Genomic DNA, 18,862 nt, shown 5'->3' on the forward strand with positions numbered 1-18,862 from the left:
CAACAGTATTACAGAACCCTTTGAGTGACTCATCTTGTCCACCAGCCGGCCCTCTCTGTAATTGAGCCTGCGGACGAGGTTACTCAGTGCCTCATTGCCAACAAGTGAACGCATAATGTAGCATATAACCAGTAGCCTTCTCGTGGACAGTGTCCCAAATGGCACCCTGTTCTACTTTAGTGCACTGCTTTTGACCAGGCCTATAGGGTACCTTCCATCAAGTATAGTTTACCACTTTCTTCTTTCCCACAGTCCTGAAATCAGTTCTTAAATGCAGAGCACAGCAACCAAATGAATGCTTGAGATTGTATTTTGAGAAGCAGCTGGATTTAGGCATTAATCAGGACAACACTTTTATTTTTTATTGCAGCATGTTGTCAGTGAGATTTGAACCTATGAACTTCTCCTTTCTACCCATGGAATTAGTCAACTGTGGGACCAGGATGGAGCTACCATGCCATGTTTTTGTAACTCATACAGAGCTTGTCATTTTAGTCTATTCAAACGTACCCTATTTCAAAGGAAACAAGCACTCATTATGTTTAGATGTGGCCAATTAGTGGGCACGGCCAACACACCTAACAAGATAGAGGCTGGAGAGAGTTTTGATGATGCTAAGAACGGAATGTACATGGTTTTCAGTAATATACCTAGAATGTTACTAATGTTTTGTTGTGGTTTTAATGGTAAGTTTTCTTAACGTTCCGAGAACATGACTTTAAATAGAACCATGAGAAAACTGGACAAAAAGGTTATGCTGAAGTACCAAAATTCCCACAGAAGAACATTTTGTTTCTTAACGTTCTCTTAACATTTTGAGAACATTACTTTAAGTAGATCCTTGAGGAAACCTGAAAGGTTATGGGAAGGTTGTATCCATAACAACCATAGAACAACCACGCTCCTACCAAGCTCGAAGAAACATCTGGTTCTCAGAACCACTGAGTAGGCACTAACTGCATTTGGATGAGGATTCATTCAGAATACAATTCAAACAGAAACTGAAATTGACCCCTCAACCACAATGTGTGAATCCCAATTTGGAATAGATTGTGCATAGCAGCCTAGCAGGCATTGTAAATGTCAGTACACTTGTTCGTTACGGCAAGACTAAAATCAAATTTTCCGTAAATACCTCCGTATCCTGAGTGTCATTTGATTCCAAAGGGGCAGAGAAGGTTAATCAACATTCCTTTGGGACTTGCTTGAAGTCATCAGACAGACGTCACCTTATTTGTGCTTCTTTGAGCCCACATTTCCGTCTTTCAGGTGTTTCATGTGCCGTACGTGAAATGCTCTGCACTCATTCATGTAACTGACCTTGGACCTCACGTTCCCTCGACACAATGACCCCCCCCCCCCCCCCCACACTCTCATGAATAGTAGCAGAGTTGGAGTTCAGAAAGATTAGCTACACACACACACACACACACAGAGACTCTTAATGGAAGAAGAAAGGGAGATCAGAAATAACAGTGCACAAAACCATACCGTTGTCTATGAGTCACACCAACCCATCGTTGTCGCATATTTTAATGGCTTTTGAAAAGAGAATCACATATCTATTTCTACAAACACATCTGTAACACAATATTTGGTGGAGAATCCTAATTCATGAACAAATGGATAAATATCGCAAAAGGAAAGTACAGCCTTTTATGAGAAAGGCGTGTACACAAAGATATGTGCACTATGAGTTAAGGCAATGGGATCTCAGAAAGCACAGAGAGACGGAAGAATTCACAATTCAGATGCCACATCACATTTACATCACAAAACCATCATATTACAGATGCTCATGCCTGACGTTACCAGCAACTCGCACAATACCCTAGCGTCAACGTTCAAAACGAGAACAACTTCCATGAAACCAAACATTAACACAAGCATGTTCGAATGTCAGGTTTAAACCACCATCATTATCATCTGTACACGTGAACATCATGTCACAGATGCTCACACTTTTACCCCGTTCGCTCAACATTCAAATGAATTAAGAAGTAAACATTGACACAGACGTGCAAATCTGTCATTCATATCACTGTCAGGTCTTGGTGAAAACGCTGCTTGTTTTCTTTCACGTACTTTAGATGCACTTGATTTCGCTTAACCTACAATAGAATAGTCCCAAATGTGCAAACCTCACCCACCCGACACTCCTGGTCAGCTAAATGAAATGGATACAAAGTATTTTTTTTAAAACAAATAAAATGTTATCCCAGGTCTGGTTACCAGTTCCATCAACAGTATTACAGAACCCTTTGACGAGTGACTCATCTTGTCCACCAGCCCTCTCTCTATGTATTTGGTTCATGGTTCGAACGAGGTTACTCGGTGCCTCATTTCCAACAAGCTAATGCATAATATAACCAGTACCATTCTCATTATAGAAAGTGTCCCAAATAGCACCCTGTTCTACTTTAGTGCACTACTTTTGACCAGGCCTATAGGGTTCCTTCCGTCAAGTATAGTTTACCACTTTTTTTCTTTAATATATTCATCCAACTGAAAAAAATAAATATATATTTAATATTGATTTAATTAGGCAAGTCAGTTAAAAGAACAAATTCTTATTTACAATGACGGCCTAACCCGGCCAAACCCAGACGGGCCAATTGTGCGCCGCCCTATGTGACTCCCAATCACAGCCAGATCTGATCCAGCCTGGATTCAAACCAGGGACTGTAATGATGCCTCTTGCATTGAGATGCAGTGCCTTAGACCACTGCACCACTCGGGAGCCCATTTAGACATTTATGCTCTGGTACTTTGGCAACTAGTATTTTTTTATTTTATTTTTTTTACCTCCCGCTTTGGGCTGGATGTGTCAATATGTATACATACAATACATAAATCTAGGAGCAGAATTACGATTTTATGTCAATTAGCCACGAAATCCCTACATTTACCCCCACGTGGGCCAGCCCTCTAGCAGTTTCCGGCCAATGAGCTTCAGCCCCTCACCATTTGAGTGACAGCTAGCAAGAATCCACACAGCAGAGCGAGAGACCGCAATGACATGGTGCACATACCTGGGCATTTTCGGGGGCCACAAAAGCTTACCCCTTTCCTCTTTCCCACGGTCCTGAACTCTTATCAGATCTTAAAGGTTCGGTCTGTTACTTTTGTTTACAGTCCATGGTTAAAAGCGCTGTCCCTCCACATTTTTGCAAACATTAGGAGTGGATCTTGGCAAATGCACAGAACCTGCTACAGAGTTACTGAAATTCTGTGGGTCACCTTCAGTTACATTTGCCGAGCGAGACCCAATGCCACAGTACACAAATGTGCAGGGATAGCACTTCCGGCTGGAAGTGAAAGTTACAGATTGTTCCTTCAAACTCTAGCTCCATCAGCCCCTCGCCTTCCTGCAACTCCGCGACAGCAGCAGTGAAACTCGGGGAGCGGAATATTGCGCTCACAGTCTTCACCCCCACTGGTTAGATAGTTCTGTCTTCAACAAAAATGAAATGAAAAGCTGTCAGGGACCCACCACAACACTTAATAATCTGTGTGCAGTGGGAATGAAGTGGGAATGACAATATTATTTTTTTGGAATGAACAGCAGCTGGTGAAATGACAAAATTCCACCGCCTTTTGATGTCCAATAACGGATATAAATGTCCGTGACTTATTCGGAAAGCGAGACAAAATAACTAGACAGAGCCAGAACATAAAGAGAGGCAGAGAAGTTTCGCAGGTTGTGGTGCAACGCGGTCCCGAGACAAAGCAGAACTGTCTATGCCGCGACAATACTGTTCTGCTAATGTATACTGAGTGTACGAAACATCGAGGACACCTGCTCTTTCCATGGCATAGACTCCCCAGGTGAAAGCTATGATCCCTTATTTATGTCACTTGTTAAATCCACTTCATTCATTGTCGATGAAAGGGAGGAGATAAGTTAAAGAAGGATGTTTAGGCCATGAGACAATTGAGAAATGGATTGTGTGTGTCCCTTTCAGTGCCTTTGAACAGGGTATGGTAGTACCCACAGTTTCCCGTGTGTATCAAGAATGTCCCACCACCCAAAGGACATCCAGCCAACTTGACACAACTGTGGGAAGCATTAGAGTCGACTTGGGCCAGCATCCCTGTTGAACACTTTTGACACCTTGTAGAGTCCATGCCCCAACGAACTGAGGCTGTTCGGAAGGTAAACTCAATTTTAGGAAGGTGTCCTTAAATGCTTTGTACACTCAGTGTATACAGTATGTGCTGACAGAGTAGTTGCTGGTTTGGGTGTTGCATTTGTTGCTAGACCTCTCCAACCCCTACTCCTATCCATGTGAGACATTTCTTCCTGAAAGTGGCGCTGTCATGAAAGTTGAAAGATCTCACATTTCCTGTTCAAGAGCCCCCACTGTCTTTGGCTAACAACGTAGTCCTTCAACAGGACTCACCACCTAATGCAGCAACTTTACACGTCTTTAATTGTCAAATAAACTCAATCATTCACTCAATCCCAACCAAAATGCATTCTGGTAGTTGAAGTTAACTGACAGCTACTATAGGCTCCACTGATAGGATGTCTGTTTTACTGGCATGTCTAGCGGAGAAAAGGACATGCCTGTCTTTAGGGGGCTGGTGAGAGGACGAGGAGTGGCTTGGTCGAGAAGAGGCGTGGCTCGGGTGTGAAGAGGCGTGACTCGGCCGAGAACCAGTGCGGCTCTCCGGCCAGGCGGCTCTGTGGCAGGGTGCGCAGGAGGGCGGAGCCACCAGCACCGGCCCCACCCCTCCACGCCCCCTCCTCTGGCACATGCCCAATAGCTGCCTTAGCTCCTGGCGGAAGGCGGGGTTCAGACAACAGTAGATGAAGGGATTGTAACACGTCGAGCTCATCGCCAGCCAATGAAAACAGAAATACAAGGCATTGGATGACTGAATGGCCTGGCTGGAGAGAAGCACCACATAGCAGTTCAGAGGGAACCAGCATACCGCGAACACCCCAACAACCGCCAACAACATAGCCAGGGTGCGCCGCCGCTTCCGCCGCTGCACAGCGAACTGCGCAGTGGTGGTGTCCCCAATAGCATTACGGCGCCACAGGCGGCGAGCCACGGTTGAGTAGGCGGCCGTGATGATGAGGAGGGGTAGGACGTAGAGGAGGATGAAGGTGAGGAGGTCGATGCACTGCCAGTAGACGTCAGAGGGCTCGGGGAAGTCGGGGACGCAAAGGCTGCGCACCTTCTCCTTACTGAGAGGGGGGGGGGGGGGGGGGGGGGGTAGGGAGTGAGAGAGAAGGGAGAGGGAGTGAGAAGGAGGGGAAGATGGGGGAGAGTGAGAAGGAGAATGAAAGGAGGGAGAGAGAGGAAAACGAGAGAGACCCCATAACCAGCTATGAGTATTGCACAGGGAAGAATACACTCGTGAAAAGTCAACAATATTGGAACAATATTGGAAACCCCAAAACAAAAAGTCTAATGAGAAATGTAGTGAGAGGGAGAGTGGGAGAGGCTGGAGGGAAGAGAGACGTGTGAGAGAAAAATACCTTGTGGGTATTGTGTACACAAAGGTGGTGTTTGGTTGATCAATATAGTGTGCGTGTGTGTACCTGTGCATGATAGTGAAGTGTTTGTTCTATCGATGTATTGTGTGTGTGTGTGTGGTGGGGGGGGGGGGTACCTGTACACAAAGGTAAAGTGTGTGTGTGTACTTGTGTGTGTACCTGTACACAAAGGTTAGGAGCTTCTGGTAGATAGCATGAGGCAAGGAGAAGCAGCTGGCCATGACCCAGATGAGAATCACACACACAACCCCGCGAGTCGGGGACATGCGGGGCCTCAGAGGGTGGAGAATGACCTGCACACACACAAACAAAGTGTTTTTATCAGGCCGCATTATACACACCAGACATTCTCCAAGACACACACTCCATTACACACACCTGCTGCTATTCTCTGTTACACACTCCTCCCGTACAAGCTACACTTTTAGTTTGAGAAAAAAAAAATCGTACTCAAACTCAGCTTGAGCTCTGTAGCTCATTGATACATAGTAGACTCATATCCAATACAACTCTATGAAAAACAACTTAATGTGAAAACCATCAAATATGAATTATATTGAAAGGATAGACTACAGCAGACGCCAGAAAATAGCTTGGGAGCAGTCTTGTCCCTCAAACTATGACCATTAACCAATAAATGTATGTTACATATATTGTCATGCTTCATTGAAATAGACCTATCCCTAAAAATGTATTTCTATGTGGACACAACATCATAATAGTTAGCTGTTCGTTGCCTGTATCGAACGGTCAGCCTGGTGATTCACTAGTAACAAGCCGACAATTAGCGAGTCTATTTGATTCACCGCTTGAGCAAAGGCAGAATTGCCGCGTGGACAGCTCCCCTTTGCGCTTTTGCGTGCTGACGCTTGACCCACTTTCCTAACAGCTTTCCTTTACAGATGTTATTTTGCTAGACTAAGCAAACTGCAACACTTTAATTAGACGAAGCACATACCCGACATTCACCAATTGTATGCATGACTGTTGGCCTACCTGACGTCTGTCCAGCGCGATTGCCGTGAGAGTGAGTGTGGATACGTGCAGGGAGCAGTACTGGACGAACCGGCTGATGTGGCACATACCCTTCCCGAAACCCCAGCTGCTGTTCACAAAGCGAACCTGAGGGAGACCACACAGGCATGTTGTCGAGTGCGTTTTTTTACTGGCATGATGGTGTGATGAAAGGCTGGAGCTTTCCTATCCATACGCGTAATAGATCGATTTAACACTGACAGATAACCCCTCACACATCATCCAAACCATCTGTGAATAATTGGTTAAAATGGATTTTAAAACCTATTCGTTCTTTCCCTTCCTGAGATAACCACTGATCTACCATGATGAAAAAGGTAGCAGTAAAATATTACATTTTTATACCGCAAGAATCTCAGGCGCTCTTAAAACAACAAAACATCGAAGGTGTGTGTGTGTAATGATCTGTGATGTGTGTTGTGCCTGTGTGCGAATCGCACCAAAGTAAAGGGCATGTTGAGCAGCGTGATGAGAATGTCTGCCACCGCAAGGTTAATGATGAACAGGCTCGTGGCGGAGTGCATCCGCTTGTTCTTGATCACCACATGGCACACCAGCGTGTTTCCGAACAGCGAGATGACAATGATGAAAGAGTAAGCCACGACCAGTAGGGATTTCACGGTCGCGTTCTGGGACTCTCCCCCGTAGCGCTTTTTACCCGCCATGGAGTGCCAGTCCGCGAGCGTGCCCTCGTCCAGGTCCAGCGAGAAGACATTTGTCAGGTTGGACGTGTACGGGTCTGAGAGGTTCAACAGCCCTTCTGCGTCCACAAATAGAACCCCGCCGATAACGGTTGAGTTGCTGTATTCCCGTGCCCCCAACCCGTCGGGGCTGGCGGCCAAATAGGTGAGGGACAGCCATAGACACGCACCTCGCATGTCTGCGGGTGATTGGGACTTCCAATTGGGACTTCCAATCACCGGACTTCCTCGAGCGCATCAGTAGCGGCGCGAGGAGAGGGGGACATTGCTTTCTCTGTGCAGATACTGGAGGAGATGTAATTGCGCGCGATGTGTTGGCAGCACTTTTAAACCGGTGCTGCAGGCGCGCGCAGTGTGTGTGTGTTTGTGTCAGATATTGGCGGCTCAATGCTTGTTTGTTCACGCTGAGAGAGAAGAGAAGCGAAGCATTGAGATAGAGTGAGAGAGGTCAAAGTATGAACGCTTACATGTTTACTTTTACAATGATCGATGAGGTACACAGCAGTGTTCTGTGGCTCTTTGTTGCTCATGGTCTGATAAAACAGCTCTAGCTATTTCACCTTTCACCGCCGATCCGGAAGTGTGGTCGATTGAGAGACATCCAATGCAACAAAAAAATATCTCTAGTTCAAACTGACAGATTTATATGGCGATTTTTTTATTATTCTAATTCAACTTCCGCGGTCCGCGGGCATCGACTCTAGGGTTTAAACTGGTTGTGGAATCTCTGCCCTCCTCTCCTGATTGTGTAAATTGATTACTAAGGGGCGGAGAAGGTTCATTTCCTTTCCTTGCAGTGACTGAAGAGCCAGGTTAGTCTCTGCCTCTCTCTCTCTCGCTCTCAATTTAATTTCAATTCAAAGGGATTCATTGGCATGGGAAACATAGATAAACAAAAGTGAAATAAACAATCAAAAATGAACAGTAAACATTAAACTTACAACATTTTCAAAGGAATAGAGACAAATGTCATAAAATGGCTATGTACAGTGTTATAACAATGTGTAAATAGTTCAAGTACAAAAGGGAAAATAAATACACATAAATATAAGTTGTATTTACAATGGTGTTTGTTCTTCACTGGTTGCTCTTTTCTTGTAGCAACAGGTCACAAATATTGCTGCTGCGATGACTCACTGTGATATTTCACCCAATATATATGGGAGTTTATCAACATTTGATTTGTTTTCAAATTCTTTGTGGGTCTGTGTAATCTGAGGGAAATGTGTCTAATATAGTCATACATTTGGCAGGAGGTTTGGAAATGCAGCTCAGTTTCCACCTCTCTCTCTCGCTTGTTAGAAAGATTCTGAATTATTAAAATGCAATTTCATTAAAATTCAAAGCACCCCTTGGCAGAGAACTTGATAGCTAATCGCAATTAAATCAGCAAGATTTATTGGCCACCCATTTATTATGATTGAGACAGCCCACCCACACACGCACGTAAAGTGTTAAACATAGTCTGTCAGAGAGCCGGATTCTATGGCAGGGATCATCAATTAGATTCAGCCACGGGAGGATTTTTTTCTTGAGCAGATGGTCGAGGAACTGGAACATAATTACAAATAATTTGGAGACTGCAAATTGACCACAAGAAACCCAAACAGATTAGACTAAAACATAATGGTGTCAAACCTTGCTTATGTAACCGATGTGAAACGGCTAGTAGTTAGCGGTGGTTCGCGCTAATAGCGCTTCGATCGGTGACGTCACTCGGTCTGAGACCTTGAAGTAGTCGTTCCCCTTGCTCTTCAAGGGCCGCGGCTTTTGTGACGCGATGGGTAACAAATGCTTCGTGAGTGAGGGTCCCTGGTTCGAGCCCAGGTTGGGGCGAGGAGAAGGACGGAAGCTATACTGTAACACTTACACGTGCAGTATACGATCACGTACACTGAGTGCACAAAACATTAGGAACACCTTCTTAATATTGATTTGCACCCCCCTTTGCCCTCAGAACAGCCCCAATTTGTTGAGACATGGACTCTACAATATGTACAAAGAATTCCACAGGGATGCTGGCCCATGTTAATTCCAATGCTTCACCCATTTGTGTCAAGTTGACTAGATGTCCTTTGGAGGACCATTCTTGAAACACACAGGAAACTGTTGAGCATGAAAAACCCAGCACCGTTACAGTTAAACAATCCTTATTTAACCGGGTCCTACCCTTCATCTACACGGATTGAAGTGGATTCAACAAGTGATAAGGAATCATAGTAAATTCCATGTACCGAATACAAAATACAAGTTAAATGGAACTTCACATGTTCAACTCTACTGATAGTTTTCTTCAATTTTTTTTTTGCGTTATATAGGTAGTGTGCCCACTCTGGTATTGGCACGTGCGCTCTAGCCAACAGCTCGCAGATACAGTGCAGGTGTAGCCGACATCAGGGTTGGGAAACTGGTGACTCCCCTTTTAAAGGCCCCCTGGCGACTTCCCTTTAGAAGTGCCATTTGAGATGCACAAATTTACATGAATCACCTAAAGGGTAAACACATGGAGAAAAAGCTGAGGATTACTGAAAACGCCTTTCCAAGTGCCGGGAAAATTGAAAAAGTAGGCTATGCGAAGGTGTGACGCACGAATGCACGGCATTCAATTCACGCTCAGAAAAGCAAAGGCTCAATTAGACCTGGAATAAATGTTAACCTAATTATGTAAATTATACGACTGACAGCAGGAGTCATAATAAGTGTGTGCGTGCGTATGCGTGCTAAGAGAGAGAGTATGTGTGTGTGTGTGTGTGTGTGTGTGTGTGTAGAGGTGTGTGTTTATCGAGGGGACTGAGGTGAGCTGCGTCACTTGCAATTTTCTCCTGCTCTGAGAAATGTAATTTCAGCCAGAGATACTTAATTAGAGAACCAGCGATAAACATAATTACCACAGCAGGACTAAGCCACCCCGGGGTGGACTGGGATCAGCCCTGGAATGTCATCCACACCAGCCTTTTACCAGGTACTGCAGGAATATCTACCCAAGGGAGGCTGTGCACTTCAGTTGTGGGTGGGATATTATTTGTTTTCTTTCAATACATTTGTTGTGCTTGTTTTGGCTTACCTGATGTGCTGGGTGGGCAGGTTTTGCTCTTTTTTTTGGACTTGTCAATGTGTTGCTTTACACCAGGCAGTCTAAGATAAGCTCGACCAAATGTATTTAGAAGAAAGCAACCAGTGATTTCTGTACTTCCTATGTTTTAAAAAAAATGGTTCTATTGCTGTCTTTTGGCTTCTTGGCCAGGCTGCTGTAATCAAGAACAGGTTAAGAATGGTAGGGGAGAGTGAGGTGAGTTGTGCCATTTTGTTTTTACATTCAGCATCACTCCGTCAAGGGAAATATAGTATTCTTTCAACAAATATACATCAACAAATATTTCAGGATGTTGTGTATCCCTGGAAATAGTCAGAACTCATTGAAACATTGCAGTTTTGAAAACATAGCTTGTCCAAAAAAAAGTGGTCTCTTGGGGTAAGTTGAGCCACAGCCGGACAGTGGAAGTTACTCTGCCCAGGGGTGGACTGGGACAAAAAATTCAGCCACACCTACCTTTTGTCTACCAATGGTATGCCCATCTTTTTTTTGTGAGAGATTAGACAGGTGACTCAAAACACTTCAAAAGTATACATAAAGTATAAATAGCACTCACTTTAGATTAGGGACTGCAAAATGACTTTGCTAATGATTAGTAAATGGTTTATTAATGTGGGAGTAATGGTTAAAGAAAGGTATTATCTGAGCCTATGGGCATCTATAACAGCCTAACTACACATTTCAAATGAGTACATGTCAAGTGTTCCCCCCTGTCCATTTAGCTAAGTGTTTAAATATTAAGCTACATATAATTCAATACAAGAAAACAGTGAGAGACAAGGAGAGACTGCCAGTTCCTCGCTCTCTCTTTCTCTGTCGCAGTGCATGCTGGGAATTATTTGTGTGAGTTTGGGTGTTTGCTGTGGAGGGCTCTCTCCTAACTTATTTTCTTGATTCTCTCCTTGGTCTTTTCTTTCAATTTTAATTTCTGTGGTGAATGCACTGTTTGTTTTCTGTGGTGGAGGGTTAATGCACCGTTTGTTTTAGCTGTACCCACTGTTTTTTCAAAGGGTGGAAGAGGACAGAGTTTTCGTTTCCTGGGGTTTGGAAGGTGTGGTGTGCGTGATGACTTCTCAGCCTAGCGCGGAGGAGACTCTGTCGACACGGCATGGATTCAGGTGTGTTCCTGAGAATGGAGTTAAGGTGGAGGAGGTTCTGCTCGCGGTCGGTGAGCAGGTAAGAGCTGAATTTATACATTCTGCTTCCAGAATGAACAAAGTTGTGGTTGTGTTCATGAAAATAGCAAATTTGGTGTGTAGGCTCATTGCTAGTGGAATATTTGTAAGGGGTGTGTTGGTGCCAATTTTGCCTCTTTCTACCCCTTCGACCAGGGTGGTAGTTGCAAATGTGGCTCTGTTTATTGTGGATGATCAAATCAGGAAAGAGCTGAGTTGTTTTGGTAAGTTTGCTAGTGGTTTTCGTGTACTGTTGGCAGGTTTTCAGGCAGATGCCGTTAAGCATGTTGTTTCGTTCCGGAGGCAAGTGTTCATGTTTCTATGTTCATGTTTCTAACAATGAGCAACAGCTAAATGTGCATTTGAAAGTGAGGCATGGGGAGAGGCTCTACACAGGGTTTGCCAGCACAGATAGTCTATGGTGTTTTGAGTGAGGGGATTTACGTCATAAGAGCTTTGTGTGCCCACATAAAGGCCGTAGACAAGGTGAGGGTACAGTCAAGCAGAATTGTCAAAGTACACCGTGAGGGGACTGACAAGGTTCCTGAATGGGAACAAGGGGAAAAAAGTTCATCTTTTTTTCTGATCCGAGAAAGTTTGTAAGGTCAGTACAACATGCTATGACAAATGAGGGGCATGGTGTCCTCTCACCCAAGAAACGGTTTAGGTTGAGGAAGTCTACCTTCAGATGTTGTTTAGATGAATATGTTTTTTCTGGCACTGGGGATTTTTGAGTTTTGCTATTGGTGTCTTTCTTTGCTGGCTCTTTTCCCCACTTCTTATGGAGACTCTTCGGGTAGGATCGTTCAATATAAATGGCGCCAGAAAGAGGAGTGTGTTGGGCGAATATGTAAAACATATTCTTTATAAATGTGTATGCGCCTAACACAGGGAGAACGAGTGGGGGTTCTATTTGAGTGTCTTAGACAGGAACTCTCACAGGTAGCGCATGAGGAGACGCTGGTGGTCGGCGGGGACTGGAACTGTACAATGGATTTTGAGAAAGACAGAAATGGGGAAGAGCCTCATTCAGGGTCAGAGGGAGTGTTAAGGGACATCATTAATCAGTTCGACCTCGTGGATGTTTGGAGAACTCGACATCCTGACACAAGACAGTATACATGGGTGAAGGTATTTGGGGCTAGGGTGAGTGCAGCCCGACTTGATAGTTTTTACACGTCCAGGAATCAGAGCAATAGGCTGTTGGGCGCTACCATTCTCCCGGTGGGGTTTTCGGATCGCCACATAACCATGGCTAGGCTGTCTATTTCACCAGGGCTTCGGCATGAATCCTATTGGAAGTTTAATGTAAAGCTTTTACAAGATGACACTTTTTTCTCAGATTTCCAGATTTTTTGGGGAAAGGTTGGGGCAGCAAAGACAGGAGTATAAGTCTGAGTCAATGGTGGGATGTGGGAAAAGTACAAATTCGGCTTTTCTGTCAACAGTCTACAGCTCTCTCATCCTCAGAGGGTAGGAAAGTATTGAGGGAACTCGAGCATAGTATTAGTGAGATGGAGGTAGAGATGGTGGGGCAAGGAAATGTAGTCCTCCAGGCTAATTTAGTTAATTACGTCGAGACCTGGGAAGTTTTTTCCAGGTTAAAGCAAAGGGAGCACTTGTAAGAGCTATGTTCTCCATGCTCAAGGACACTCCCAGATCCTTCTTCTTTGGTTTGGAAAGACAGAGTGGTGAAGTCAAGGGCATGCATTGTCTACGGCTGTCTGATGGGCGGGTGACCTCTGTGGTGGGGGAGATGCGGGAGTGGACTGTGGAGTTTTATACTGAGTTGTATAGGGCAGAAATGTGTGATCCTATGTGTGCTCAGGTCTTGTTTGCAGAACTCCCTAAGCTCTCTCTGGCACAGAGGGATGAAATGGACATTCCTCTGTTATCCCATGAACTGGCAGAGGCCGTAACCCAGATGTCCCCCGGCCGTGCACCGGGGGTAGATGGACTCCCAGTGGAGTTTTAAACACAATTCTGGGGAATAGTTGGACTAGACTTCTTTTTCGTGAATGCGTCTGGGTAGGAGAGTTGCTAATGAGCTACCGTCGGGCGGCACTGACTCTCCTGCCAAAAAAGGGAACTTGTGTGAACTTAAGAACTGGAGGCCTTTGGCATTGCTCTATGCTGACTACAATATATTTGCCTAGGTCAGACTGAAGTCCCATCTGAACTCTATAGTACACAAGGACCAGACACATTGTATACTGGGACGCTCAAGCACGGACAACTTGTTCTTAATCAGGGACATGTTGGACTTGTCAAGAGGTTCTAAGGTGAACTTTGGACTGGTCTCTTTAGATCAAGAGAAGGCTTTTGATAGAGTGGACCATGATTATCTGTTTAATGTGATATCTGTGTTTGGGTTTGTGGAAATGTTTTTGACCTGTGTGAAGATATTGTATGCTGGGGCGTCATATATGGTCAAGGTGGGGGGGGGGGCTCAGTAAGCCAGTCTGGGTGAGATGGGGCATCAGACAATGATGCCTTCTATCAGGGAAGTTATATACACTAGCTATGGATCCTTTTTTGGGCCTGCTACACAGGAGACTGCAGGGAGTGTGCTGGACAGGCATGGGTGTGTTGACAGGCATAGCAGTGTCAGTGTATGCAAATGGCGTATCCAGGATGGTCAGAATATGCAGGCACTAGAGACTAGTCTGAAGGTGTACGAGGGAGCTTTGTGAGCTAAGGTAAACTGGGGCAAGAGCAAAGCTCTGTTATGTGGTGCATGGGTGGATATGGCCCCTCTTCTGCTTCCAGGGAGTTTGCAGTGGGGTTGTGAAGGGCTTAACATTTTGGGGGTACCTGGGCTCCGAGAGGTGGGTCAGGAAGAACTGGGAGGGGCAGTCACAAGCAGTGGTGTTAAGACTGGCCAGGTGGAGGTGTCTTCTGTCCCAAGTGTCATATAGAGGGAGGGTACTGATAATCAACAACCTGGTAGCATCTTCCCTGTGGCATAAACTGACTGTCCTCAATCCTCCCCCTGCTGGTCTGCTCGCAGACCTGCAATGCAAGCTGGTGGACTTTTTATGGTCGGGCCATCCCCGCCATCAGCGGCTAGCGGATTAGGGCTGTTCCTCATAAAGCTGGAGAGGTTGAGGACAGCAGGTCTCTCAGACTTTTACTCTGCGATGCTGAGAGCCACCAATGTTTCCGCCACTGCAGGTGACGGCAGAGACTGGGGACTGGCAAGCGGGTCGGGAGGACTTAGATTTTAACACTCCGAGCATGGGGGAGTTTGAGGGGGTGGGAGGTAAAGCCGTCTACAACCTCTGCATTAAGGTGAGGAATATTAGGAGCCTAAAAGGAGTGAAGGCATATCAGTGGCGGTGGGGCGGAGAATATGGTGGGTTTTAGATGGAGGACCTCCAGTGGAGGGTTCTACATGGAGCCCTGGCCACTAACAGCTGGTTGGCACGGGTTGAACCGGGAGTCGGACAGGGGTGTCCTTTCGGTGTTTTGAGTGAAACTGTGATTCATGTGTTTTCTGTGTGCGCCAGGTTAATGCCCCCCCCCCCCCTATTGAATTCAATATACAACCTTTTGTGTTTTGCCAAAGAACGGTGCCAGGACTAGTTTATTTGGATGCAGATAGATTTCCAGCATTGCACTTAATTTGACAATGCTGCGCCTTTCAGTGCCTATGCAGTGTAATCCGACACCAGAGTCACTTGTTACTTCAGCTCATAAACGCACTCACTGGGCTGAAGAGACTGATATTCAAAAGCAAATAAACATTGATTAAACAATTAAAATACACACTGTCCTCAAATTGACCTGTATTGAAATACACTCGACTCATCTGTCGTCAAAAACTATAGACCTGTATCCCTTCTCTCTTTTCTTTCCAAAACACTTGAGTGCACTGTCTCTTATCAACTATTTTTTTTATCTCTCTCAGAACGATCCTCTTGACCCTGACCAATCCGGCTTCAAGACTGGTCAATCAACCGAGACTGCTCTTCTCTGTGTCACGAAGGCCCTCCGAACTGCCAAAGCTGACTCATCCTCCTAGATCTATCCGATCTGCCTTGTACACCGTGAACCATCAGACTCTCCTCTCCACCCTCTCAGGGATGGGTATCTCAGCCTCTGCACACTCTTGGATTGCATCCTACCTGCCAGGCCGCTCCTACCACGTACTCTCACTGATTGGTTCTAGGCGCCTCTCTCTCTTCTCTCTTCTCTCTATACACCAAGTCACTCGGCTCTATCTTATCCTCACGTGGTCTCACCTATCATTGCTATGTGGATGACACTCGACTACTTTCCAAATCCAAATCAAATCAAATGTATTTGTCACATACACATGGTTAGCAGATGTTAATGCGAGTGTAGCGAAATGCTTGTGCTTCTAGTTCCGAAAATGCAGTAATAATGAGTAATCTAACCTAACAATTCCAAAACTACTACCTTATACACACAAGTGTAAAGGGATAAAGAATATCCTCCTTCTGCCCTTCTGACACCCAGGTGGCAGCACGCAGCTCTGCGTGCCTGGCAGATATCTCAGCTTGGATGTCGGCCCACCACCTCCAGCTCAACCTCGACAAGACAGAGCTACTCTTCCTCCCGGGGAAGGCCTGCCTGCTCAAATACCTATCTATCATGGTTGACAACTCCAGTGTCGTCCTCCCAGATTGAAAATAACCTTGTCTGGACAACAACCTGTCGTTCTCTGCAAACATCAAAACAGTGACTCGCTCCGGCAGGTTCATGCTCTACATCATCCGTAGAGTACGACCCTACCTCAAACAGGAAGTTGTGCAGGTCCTAATCCAGGCACTTGTCATCTCCCGTGTAAACTACTGCAACTCACTGTTGGCTGAGCTCCCTGCTTGTGCCATCAAACCCCTGCAACTTACCCATAATACTGCAGCCCGCCTGGTTTTCATTCTTCCCAAGTTCTCCCATGTCACCCCTCTCCTCTACAAACTCCACTGGTATTCAGTCAAAGCTCGAATCCACTAGCAGGCCATAGTTCTTGCCTACAGAGCAGCAAGAGGAACTTCCCCTCCCTACATTCAGGCTATGCTAAAACCTTACACCCCATCACAAGCACTCCGTTCTCCCACCTCTGGTCTGAACTCTTCTCTGTCCTGGTACCCAAATGGTGGAACCAGCTTCCCTCTGAAGCTAGGACAGCAGAGTCCCTGCCCATCTTCTGAAAGCACCTGAATCCCTACATCTTGAAAGAGTATCTTAAATAATCCTCCTCCTCCTCTCGACCCCCCCCCCCCCACCCCATTTTTTATATTTTTTATTATTACTTTCCTGAACCACCACTTCCACTTAACCCCCTCGCCCGCCCCCCAGCTCAGACTTTGCTGATAACTACTTTATGTAGGAAAAGTGTACTTGCAATGTCTGTGATATGTTTCTGTCCAACCTAGCTAACTTAACATTAATGCACTCGAAAGCAAGTAAGTCACTCTAGATAAGAGCTTCTGCTAAATGACTAAAATGTAAATAATGACTTGTGAATAGTAAAAAGCACGGTATAAATGTCTAGTAGGTGGCTATTGCTTTACCCTTGTGTTATACAGTGCATTCGGTAGGTATTCAGACCCCTTCCCTTTTTACACATTTTGTTACATTACAGCCTTATTCTGAAATGGATTACGTTAAAAAAAATCCTCATCAATCTACACAGAATAACCCATAATGATAAAGCGAAAACAGGTTTTTAGAAATGTTTGCAAATGTATTAAAAATTAAAAAAAACAGAAATACCTTATTTACATAAGTAAATGAGACTCGAAAATTGAGTTCAGGTGCAGCCTGTTGTCATTGATCATCCTTGAGATGTTTCTACAACTTGATTGGAGTCTACCTGTGGTAAATTCAATTGATTGGACATGATTTGGAAAGGCACACACCTGTCTATATAAGGTCCCACAGTTGACAGTGCATGTCAGAGCAAAAACCAAGCCATGAGGTTGAAGGAATTGTCCGTAGAGCTCCGAGACAGGATTGTGTCAAGGCACAGATCTGGGGAACGGTATCAAAAAATTCTACAGCACTGACGGTCCCCATGAACACATTGGCCTTCATCATTCTTAAATGGAAGAAGTTTGGAACCACTAAGACTCTTCTTAGAACTGGCCGCCCAGCCAAACTGAGCAATCGGGGAGAAGGGCCTTGGTCAGGGAGGTGACCAAGAACCTGATGGTCACTCTGACACAGCTCCAGAGTTCCTCTGTGAAGATGGGAGAACCTTCCAGAAGGACCGCCATCTCTGCAGCACTCCACCAATTGGGCTTTATGGTAGAGTGGCCAGACGGAAGCCACTCCTCAGTAAAAGGCACATGACAGCTTGGAGTTTGCCAAAATGCACCCAAAGCACTCTCTGACCATGAGAAACAAGATTCTCTGGTCTGATGAAACCAAGATTGAACTCTTTGGCCTGAATGCCAAGCTTCACATCTGGAGGAAACCTGGCACCATCCTTGCTGTGAAACATGGTGGTGGGTCAGAATCACGCTGTGGAGATGTTTTTCAGAGGCAGGGACTGGGAGATTAGTCAGGATTGAGGCAAAGATGAACGGAGCAAAGTACACAGAGATACTTGATTAAAACCTGTTCCAGAGTGCTCAGGACCTCAGCCTGGGGTGAATGTTCACTTTCCAACATGACAACGACCCTAAGCACACACCCAGGAGTGGCTTTGGGACAAGTCTCTGAATGTCCTTGAGTGGCCCAGCCAGCCCCGACTTGAACCCTATCGAACATCTCTGGAGAGACCTGAAAATAGCTGTGCAGCAACGCTCCCCATCCAACCTGACAGAGCTTAAGAGGATCTCTGGAGAAGAATGTGAGAAACTCCCCAAGTACAGGTGTGCTAAGCTTGTAGCGTCATACCCAATAAGACTGGAGGCTGTAATCGCTGCCAAAGGTGCTTCAACAAAGTCCTGAGTAAAGAATCTGAATACTTTTGTAAATGTCAATTGTCAGTTTTTTAAATTCATATAAATTCAAAAACGTGTTTTTGCTTTGTGATTATGGGGTATTGTGTATAGATCAATATATGGGGATATTATGTCTCGATTAATCCATTTTAGAAGAAGGTTGTAACGTAACAAAATGAAACGTAATAAAATGTGGAAAAAGTCAAGGGGTCTGAATACTTTCCGAATGCACCGTAAACAATCTAATGACCTTAGGCTATATCGTAAGTAGCCCAGTGTCTAAATGTTCCCCCGAATCCCCATTCCCTAATTAGCCTACTAAATTAAGTATGAATATATTTCCTACAATATGCAGCCAAAATATTAGCCCTAAATGAGCTGTGTCAGTGTGCGTGAGTGTGTCATTCTCTGTTTTCTTCCTACCTTGACTG

At 45.2% G+C, this 18,862-nt stretch overlaps 1 protein-coding gene and 1 long non-coding RNA gene across 2 annotated transcripts; one reads left to right on the forward strand and one right to left on the reverse strand.

Annotated features, from left to right (window-relative positions):
• Nucleotides 1-4,117: 4,117 nt before the first annotated feature.
• On the reverse strand, nt 4,118-7,646 carry LOC110533159 (probable G-protein coupled receptor 83). Its single transcript, XM_036933470.1, has 4 exons — nt 6,985-7,646; nt 6,506-6,631; nt 5,669-5,802; nt 4,118-5,197 (listed from the first exon to the last, which is right to left on the reverse strand). Exons 1-4 carry the CDS (start codon nt 7,420-7,422, stop codon nt 4,495-4,497), a joined length of 1,401 nt encoding a protein of 466 aa, XP_036789365.1. The 5' UTR covers nt 7,423-7,646; the 3' UTR covers nt 4,118-4,494.
• Nucleotides 7,647-7,676: 30 nt separating this feature from the next.
• Nucleotides 7,677-15,841, forward strand: LOC118936719. Its single transcript, XR_005034190.1, has 3 exons — nt 7,677-8,057; nt 11,350-11,515; nt 15,425-15,841. It is a non-coding gene; the product is annotated as an uncharacterized LOC118936719 (long non-coding RNA).
• The last annotated feature ends 3,021 nt before the right edge of the window (nt 15,842-18,862 follow it).

The sequence above is a fragment of the Oncorhynchus mykiss genome, chromosome 10 (genome assembly GCF_013265735.2).
Source record: "Oncorhynchus mykiss isolate Arlee chromosome 10, USDA_OmykA_1.1, whole genome shotgun sequence".
NCBI classification, from domain to species: Eukaryota; Metazoa; Chordata; class Actinopteri; order Salmoniformes; family Salmonidae; genus Oncorhynchus; species Oncorhynchus mykiss.